The sequence below is a fragment of the Heterodontus francisci genome, chromosome 26, assembly GCF_036365525.1.
Source record: "Heterodontus francisci isolate sHetFra1 chromosome 26, sHetFra1.hap1, whole genome shotgun sequence".
NCBI classification, from domain to species: Eukaryota; Metazoa; Chordata; class Chondrichthyes; order Heterodontiformes; family Heterodontidae; genus Heterodontus; species Heterodontus francisci.
The window spans coordinates 71,930,869-71,939,968 of NC_090396.1; the positions used below are offsets into that span (position 1 = coordinate 71,930,869).

The window sequence follows — 9,100 nt, forward strand, 5'->3', positions numbered from 1 at the left end:
CTATTCCGTTATGGCAGGGACATTAACCAAGCACAGTGCAGTACAATCACTAGCACTCTTCCTGCTCTCATGCAGGACAAGGTGGCACACAATCAAACAGAGTAGAGCAGAACCGGTGGGAGATAGACATCTCCTGAGCACTATGGAGGAGATGGTTCTTTGTATCATACGGCCGGCTGCATTGAAGCCCATTACATCCAGCATCGCCGAGAACACTGAGGATGACAGTCGGTCCTGCCTTATGCCCCTCCTTAAATTCTAGCTCCCCCCTCATCCTGTCATAGGGCACAAAGTTAAAGCTGCTAATGGTGTGACCATGGACCTCTTGTTTTTTACTCCACTCCTCTTTCCTCACCCTAACCCTCACCTTCTGATGTTTTGCTTTCAGACACCCAAGAACTACCACCTGCCCAGCCTCACTAGCTTCAGGAGGAAGGGCGACAGCAATACCACACCACAGGTGAAGAAACACTTTTATTTGATCTGACAATCACAGCCATCAACTCAGATACTGGCACTGTATGAACTACAGAAGGTAGTATAGAGTCAGGATCTGCACCCGGTGAGTCACTAGGCATGAGTGGGCTGCAGTCAGGCCAGGGAGAAAGGATAGTTAGTGGTGCCAACTCCCCAGAGAGCGAGGTTACACACAAGTTCAGCTGAAGGATACTCTGATTAGGATGTCGATGGGGTAGCATACAGTAGAACGTTGATGCGAATGCACAGAGAGATGTTTGGTGCACTGGCATGTCCTGACAGATTAAAGCCGGGCTACCCGACCCAAACCCAAGGAGACCCGACGAAGTGTCGGGTGCGGGTCGGGTCGATATTGCGAGTCCAGCATTCGGGCTCGGGTCGGGTTGGGCTGGACGGTGTTGCTTCCGGGAACTCACGGGATCAGGCTTACCCATGACTCCCCACAACTCCATCCGCAGGAATAGCCTGCTGCCGGAACAGATGAATGATAATTCGTGTCGGGTCAGGCACGAAAAAAATATTAAAGGGCTCGGGTCGGGTCTTAATTTTATACCCAAGCCAGGCTTTATAGCATCTTGTTACTGTAAAGGAGCACAGAAGAGTCCGGCTCCAACATGCCAATGGGTATTGCGCAGAGCTTGGAGCCTATTCTTTCCACCGTGGAGGTGGTGGACAACTCCAGAACAGCACTTGCATAGCCAGTCGGGCTGCAGCACCTGGTGGCCGCTATCTCAGCTTCCACGGCAACACAGGCAGAAACTGGCCAACCTCTCAGTGCTGCCACATGGTGTACTGTTCCTCTTAAAGGTCCCCTTCCCCCTCCAGATTTGACCAACTTACTTCACAAAGCAAAAGAACCTCCACTCCTTGACATCACCAGACCGGGATAGTACCAACAGCAAAACAAATCCCAAAGCCTCAGAACATAGAATTACATAGATTGTATGGCACAAGAACAGGTCATTTGGCCCAACAGGTCTATCAGTGTGTATGTTCCACACAAGCCTAGTCCCACTTTACTTCATCTCACCCTGTCAGCATAACCTTCTATTCCTTTCTCCCTCATTACTTATCCAGCTTCCCCTTAAATGCATATATACTATTCACCTCAATTACTACCTGTGGTAGCGAGTTCCACATTCTCACCACTCTCTGGGTAAAGAAGTTTCTGCTGAATTCCCTATTGGATTTATTAGTAACTATCTTATATTTATAATCCCTAGTTTTGAACTTCCCCACAAACTGAAACATCTTTATGTCTACCCTATCAAACCCCTTCATAATCTTAAAGACCTCTATCAGGTCACCCTTCAGCCTTCTCTTTTCTAAAGAAAAAAAGAGCCCCAGCCTGTTCAATCTTTCCTGATAGCAAATTGGAGAGTTATACCTATCATCCTTGTAAATCTTTTTGAACCTTCGCCATAGGCTCTATATCTTTTTCTGTTCCCCATATTACAAACTTTGCACAATAGTCCAAGTGTGATCTAATAAAGGTTCTGTACAAATTTAATATGACTTCTCTGAATTTCAATTCTACTCCTCTGGAAATGAACCCCAGCACTTTGCATGTTTTTGGCCTTGTTAACATGCATTGCTACTCTTAGTGGATCTGTGTATCTGTGCCTCCAGATCCCTCTGCTCCATTACCCCATTGAGACTATTTCCAGGAAGTGTTTGGCCTCTTTATTCCTCCTACTAAAAATGCATCACCTCACACTTATCTATATTGAAACTCATCTGCCATTCACATGCCCATTCTGCAAGGTTGTTACTCTTGTATTTTGTCACAGTCTTCCTCAGTATTAACTATAGTCCCAATTTCAATTGCACTGTTACACAGCACAAAAGCATTGTTAAATTCACAGGAACATATTAATGTGCATGTTTAATAAAAACCACTATCTTTCTCATTCCATTTGTAAACTGCTTGTGTCGCTGGTACTTGTGAATTACACGTGCTTCACACTTGAGAAACAAGCTCAGTGACATCACTAGATGGATACAGTAGTGCCACAGTTTTGATACCAAACTTGTGAATTCACAGTCCAACCTTTACAGTCCAACCATGGTAAGTTATGAAACTGATCTCAGTGATAATCTGGGGATAGCAGAAAAATTGCTGGATCATCCCAAGAATCCAATTTGTTCACTAATGTCTGCCAGGGAAGAGAACCCGCGCTTCTTACTTGTCCAGGGTACATGTAACTTTAATCCACACTACATGGCTGATTCTTCGTGCCCTCGCTATGAAGATCCATCAGCCATCTCATATATAGCGTACATAACTACAACATATAAATGCAAGTTCTTGTTCAGTATGTAACTAGTGTAAAAAGATTCCTTGCCATGAAAGAACTTCTCCTTTCTTCCCTTCCTGTCTATAGCCCAGCCAAAGGGTTAGCTTGGACATCAGTCAATGGGAAGCTTGGACCAGTTTGCTGTAGAGGAAAGGGAGGGGAGGTAGATATGGACCATTGCTTAACGGAAAGATGGGATGTTGATTTGATCTCATCATTGATCACAGAGATAAACCTGCTAACTTTATGAATTGGATTGCAAGCGACTTTATCAGTTAAATACAGGTCTATTTAAACTCTTTGGACCCCACTTTAAAAAGGGGTCTTGAAGCCAAGATTCCCTTTTTAAAAAGGTGCTCCACTGACAAGACTTTAAAAACTTTGGTTTAGGTGGATGAAACATTTCTAGGAAACTTATTCAAGGAAACGTTGGTTACCTGATTCCTCTCACTCCTCACCCCACCCCCTTCACAACTGCTGTCTATTATGTCAACTTAATTCTGATCATCGTTTCTCTGAAGCTCTGAATTTCCCTCCCCCCCTCCCCCACACATTGTTTCCCACCTCCCTGCATCATCAAATCAAAATCAAACACACCTCGAACTCATACTCCTGCTCTATCTCATTCTTTCTCAGGGCCTCAAACCTGTGGAACTCCCTCCCTCAGCCTTCCATTTCTCTTTCAGTCTTCAAGCTTAGGTCCCTTTCGCCTTATGCCACACACCCTTGTCCCTCACATCCATTGCACCTGCTTGGGTCTTTGTCCTCACCTTCACAGGTCAGAAAACCTCTAATTTCTTCTTATTCATTCGTGGGACATGGGCATCACTGGCCATGCCAGCATTTATTGCCCACCCTTAACTGCTCTTGAGAAGGTGATGCATCGCATCAGCTGTTCCCCGACAGTTGTGATAGATTCACACCACTGCTACTGGTTTTTTTTTGATGCATTGCATAAATTGGAACCATATTAACACACCTAATACTCACGTACAAATTAATTTTGTTGAAGGGCATCTTTGAATCACAACATTACAGAAATAATAAATCTGACACAGTACAACATAGGAACAGGAGGCCTTTCAACCCCTCGAGCCTATTCTGTCATTCAACTAGGCCTGTATCTCACAACTTTATTTCCCTGTCTTTGCTCCATATTCCTTGATACCCAACAAAAGCCCATCAATCTCAGTTTAAACAGGGAAGGTCAGGTTAAACATGCACCCCACAAAGCAGACACCAGAACTGAAAGGTTATACTGATCAGGAAAGATGGAACAGGACAGGACCCTTTTGCTCTAGAAAAGAGAAGGCCAAGGGATGACCTTATAAAGGTTAAGATTATGAAAGGGTTTTATAGGGTAGACGTAGAGAAGATATTTCCACTTATAGGGTAGTCTACAACTAGTGGCCAGAAATATAAAAGTCACCAATAAATCAAGTATGAAATTCGGGAGGAATCTCTTTACCCAGAGAGTGGTGACAATGTAGAACTCACTACCACACAGAATGGTTGAAGTGAATCGTATAGATGGATTTATCTAGCTTCTCCTTAAATGTATGAGGTAGAAAGGAATAGGTGGTGTTCTGATAGAGTGCGATGAGGAGGGGTGGGAGGAGGCTTGTGTAGAGCACAGGTACCACCACAGAGCAGTTTGGGCTGAATTTCCTGTTTTGTGCTGTAACTACTACGTAATTTTAGGAGTGATCAGGTAAATTCACATCACATACCGAGTAGAACAAAGGAAGGTTAAGATCAGCCACACTGATTAACAGTTAACAAGAATCCCACACATGGCCTGTACTGCTAGTGGTTTTACAGGAGACCTGTGCTAGCGGTGCTTGCTCCTGACAGGCAGATCAGCTGGAACTCAAAAGGAAAGGCTGGGAAAATCCATTGGGAAGCTGGGGGAGCTGTTCCTGCTCCTGCTAACATGGGTCTTGTGAAATTCAGAGATAGCTTCAGCTGCGAGTTTGCCCAGGATTTTACTGCAGTAAAATCTAATTTCAGTTGGGAAGGCAGGGGAATTTGCATCTTGTGTAAATACATCAAAATGCAATCACCAGTACAGGTGTCTCATAACAAAACTATTTCCTCCAATTTCAAGACAAACATTTACTATATTCGGACATAATTTCAGAGGAATCTTTACCTGTCTGTCCCGAGGCAATTGAGAAGACCTAGTCTGAAATCTACACGTTTAATTACAAAGTTAACAGCCTGCTCCCCAATCCCCATGGGTGGGGGAAGGGGCGATGCTACACGTACATATATCGAAACACAAAGGTTAATTTTCAGTCAGAGTCTAAGCCAGTTGCTTTAAACCAGCAGTTCAGTTTATGGCAGGGAGAGTGAGAGCACTGTGTGTCAGCCATGGTTCAGTGGGCAGTATTCACACCTATGAGTCAGAAGGTGGGTTCAAGCCCACTCGAGAGATTTGAGCACATAATCCGCATTCCAGTGCATAACTGAGGGAATGCTGCACTGTCAGAGGGGCTCTTTTCCAATGAGATATTAAACAGAGGCCCTGTCTGCCCTCTCAGGTGGACATAAAAGATCCCAAGGCACTATTTTAAGACCAGTACGGTTCTCCTTAGTGTCCTGGCCCAATATTTATACTTCAATTATCATTAAAAACAGATTACATGATCATTATCACATTGCTGTTTATGGGAGCTTGCTATGTACAAATTGGTTGCTGCATTTCACACAGGACAACAGTGACTACACTTCCAAAAGTACTTCAATGGCTGTAAAGCACTTTGGGACATCCTGAGATGGTGAACAGAGCTAGAGAAATATCTTTCCTTTACATTCAATCAGATTAAGAGCCTCTGGGGAAGCAGAGGGTATTTAGCAGCTGCTGAGGGACTGGGGATTACCTGCTCTGACAGGACTCTGGAGGAGGTTCTGAGAGGTGAGGCCCAGGTGCACGGAGGTGCTTGCCTTGCTGAGGTCCATGGGAGGGCCCTGGGAGGCCGCAGGCTGCTGCCGGGGTGGATGCTGACTGGGCTCTGGCTGCTGCTGCGATGGACTAGGTGGGATTCCGTTCTCCGACAGGAACTCCTCCAGATCCATGTACTCCAGCTGGAAAGTGTCCCCATCGTAAGGCAATGTCTTGTCCCACAGCGTGGGTCCCAAGAAGGCCAAGTGCGGGACTGTGCTTCCAGATCCTTCATCATCCAGCTGCTTTTCCTTCTCCTCTTTGTTGAAACCTTCAAAGATGCAAGTTGGAATCTTAGTCACAAAATTAATAACTCGAGTCACAAAATGATAAAACACACATTTCTTCTTGTGATCTTCCCACGCCTACACTTCCCTCCATTGCCCTTCCCTACCTACTGAAGGGCAATTCCAGGGGCAGTGACCCTCGACTAGTTCCAAAATAAAAAGATCTTCTCCAAACAGGAGGCTCCAAAAAGGCAAGATTGTTGGCAGGCTGTTAAACCACAATGGGCTTAACAGCAGACCGTGATCTGTGTTCTTACCCACACATATTTAGTGTTAGGATCACAGTATATTAGACAGTGGCAGTCCTGTACTGGATCACATTATATTATAGTGTCACTGTCCTGGATTAGGATCACACTATGCTAGAGGGTGACGGTCCTGTTCTAGGATCACAGTGGTTTATTTTAGGTGCTAAATGGGTGCAGTGCTAATAAGACACACTTGTTCAAAAGCCTGGATGTAGCGCACAATGTTGGTCTGAGTTACTGATTACCATAATTGGAAGCTGTCTGGAGGTGTGAAACCAGAAACCTGCAGATTTAGCATTCGAGTGCTGATTAGATACAGTTTTTGTGGAGCAGTACACGTGAACTCCTCGAACACACTTCCACTGCAGGTGTGGACTGTTCTGGCTGACACACAGCAGCACATTGCTGGATGGCTCAGGGATCGAGGAAGAGGGTGCACAGATTCTCAGATGGAGGTCCTGGTGGAGGAAGTCTAGAGGAAGAGGGGAAGGAGACCCCCTCACCCTCCTGTCCCTTTCTCCTGCAGCACCCAGTGCTGCTCTGCCTGGCCTCATATTCTTCCCATTCCTCATCCAGAGCAGCAGCGATCCCTAGCAAGATGTCCATGACCAAGCAGTCCCTTTCTCCTGGTGACTCCTGTAAGGTGGAGTAACAGAACTTTTACTCTTTTTAGGTGAAGTCCTCAGAGAATTTTCCAGAATAAATGCTGCTGGAGTGTTGGTGAAGTCTTGACAATGTGTCCCAGAAAATGTCCCAATGTCTTCACAGCTCCAGCAGCAGTGACCATAGAATGGTGAGTATCCCTTTAAGTAACACTTGAAATCGCCATCAACAGCGTGTTTACTCTCAAATAGCTGGTCGCTGTGAGGAGAGGGCATCAGTTGAAACACTAGCCAGCAAAATGTTGTGCAGCCTCGTTAATGAGCACGAGCGGCAATTTTAAGTGGAAATCATCTGTTTAACAAGCCTCCAAGCACCATTCCTGGCAGTGACTTCAACTCCTTTACCAAGCTGGTGTCTCGCACAAAATACAGGCTAAATCGTCATTTTATCTAAAGACCACATCTTGAGCACCTTTTTAACCACATTAAATATTCAGCGAAAAATTGGCCCACAGTATATTGCTGGGTCACAACCCTATATTAGGATCACAGTATATTACAGGGTGACAGTTCTCTATTAGGGTCACACGTTATCATAGGGGCATGGTCCTGCCCCCAGGTCACAGCCTGTGATGTCACAGCTAGTAGCAGAGTTCCCCTGCACCATCCTTCAGTCTCAGGATCACTCCCACTGCCCAGCATTTGGCGACTTGCAGGAGTTGCTTCCACCTGTTGGAGCCTCACTCCGGCCTGCGCTGTGCCGCCAGTAGATGACTTGAGAGTCACTTGCTCCGGGGTCTCTCCACAAACCATGCCAGCTCATTTAAAGACCCAGACCCATGCGGCCCACCCTCCCACTTCTCCACTCTTTGCTATCTTCCTCGCCCCTTCCTCTCTCCACACCACCATCACTCCCAACCTCACCCCATCCCTCTGCCCATACCCCACTCCCTTGTTTCTCCCCATCCCTTTCCCGTCTCTCTCCCTTTCCTTTTCCCCCGTCTCAACTCCCTATCCTCTCTCCATCCCTCTCTCCCTTCTAACCTGTCTCCCACATTCCTCTCCCACTCCATCCCTCTCACTTGGACCTCCCCATTCTTGTCTCCCTATTGCCTCCCTCGCTGTATCTTGCCCTCTCCCTCCCCCAATTCTCACTCCCCCCTCTCTCTCTCCCCCCCTCTCTCTCTCTCTCTCTCTGTCTCTCTCCCCCCCTCCCCCTCCCTCTCCCCCCCTCCCCCTCCCTCTCCCCCCCTCTCTCTTCTCTCCCCTTCCTCTCCCTGCTCTCTCCCCTCCCTCTTTCCCTCTCCCTCCCCTCCCTCTTTCCCTCTCCCTCCCCTCCCTCTTTCCCTCTCCTCTCTCTCTCTCTCTCTCTCCAACCCCTCTCTCTCTCCTCCCTCCCCTCTCTCCACCCTCCCCTCTTCTCCCTCTCCCCGTCCCCGCCTGCCCTCCCTCCCTCTCTCGTTCTCACCACCCTCCCCCTCTTTCGCTCTCCCCCTCTTGCTCTCACCGCACTCCCTCTCCCCCTTGCCCCTCCCTCTTTCTCTCTCCTCCCCTCTCCCCCTCTCCCTCCCCATCTCACTCTCTCTCCCCCTTCCGCCCCCATACCCCCTCCCCCCCTCTCACTCCCTCTCTCCCCTCTGCCCCCCCTCTCTCCTCCCTGCCCCTTCCCCCAGTCAGTCTCTCTCCCCTCCCCCCCCTCTCCAACCCCCTCCTCCCCCATCCCCGCCTCTCACACCTCTCTCTCTCCCCCCTTCCCCTCTGTCCCACCTCCCCCCACTCCCCCTCTTCTCCTCCCCCCTCACCCCCTCTCCTCTCCCCTTTTCTCTGTCTGTCTCCCTCTCTCTCTCTCTCTCTCTCTCCCCTCCCCCCTTCCTCTGCCCCTCTCTCCCCCCTTTCCCCCCCTCCACCACCTCTCTCTCTCCCCACCCTCCCGCCCTCCCCCTCGCTCTCCCCCTCTCTCTCGCTCACCCCCGCCCTCTCTCTCTCTCTCTCTCTCGCTCACCCCGCCCTCTCTCTCTCCTCTGTCTCTGTCTCTGTCTCTCTCTCTCCGGCCTCCCTCCCTCTCTCTCTCTCTCTCTGCCCTCCCTCCCTCCCTCCCTCTCTCTCTCTCTCTCTCCCCGCCCTCCCTCCCTCTCTCTCTCTCTCTCTCTCTCTCTCTCTCCCCGCCCTACCTCTCTCTCTCTCTCTCTCTCTCCCCGTCCTCCCTCCCTCTCTCTCTCTCTCTCTCTCTCCCCGTCCTCCCTCC

General features: G+C 48.4%; 1 protein-coding gene across 3 annotated transcripts in view; it reads right to left on the bottom strand.

The window, feature by feature from the left end:
• The window catches only part of LOC137384465 (hepatic leukemia factor-like), a 77,313-nt gene that overhangs the window by 27,733 nt on the left and 40,480 nt on the right, over positions 1-9,100 (bottom strand). For all 3 annotated transcript variants that reach the window (XM_068058575.1, XM_068058576.1, XM_068058574.1), the window contains exon 2: positions 5,657-5,989. In XM_068058575.1, the coding sequence (XP_067914676.1) occupies positions 5,657-5,989 (333 nt within the window). The remainder of the gene's footprint in view (positions 1-5,656; positions 5,990-9,100) is intronic.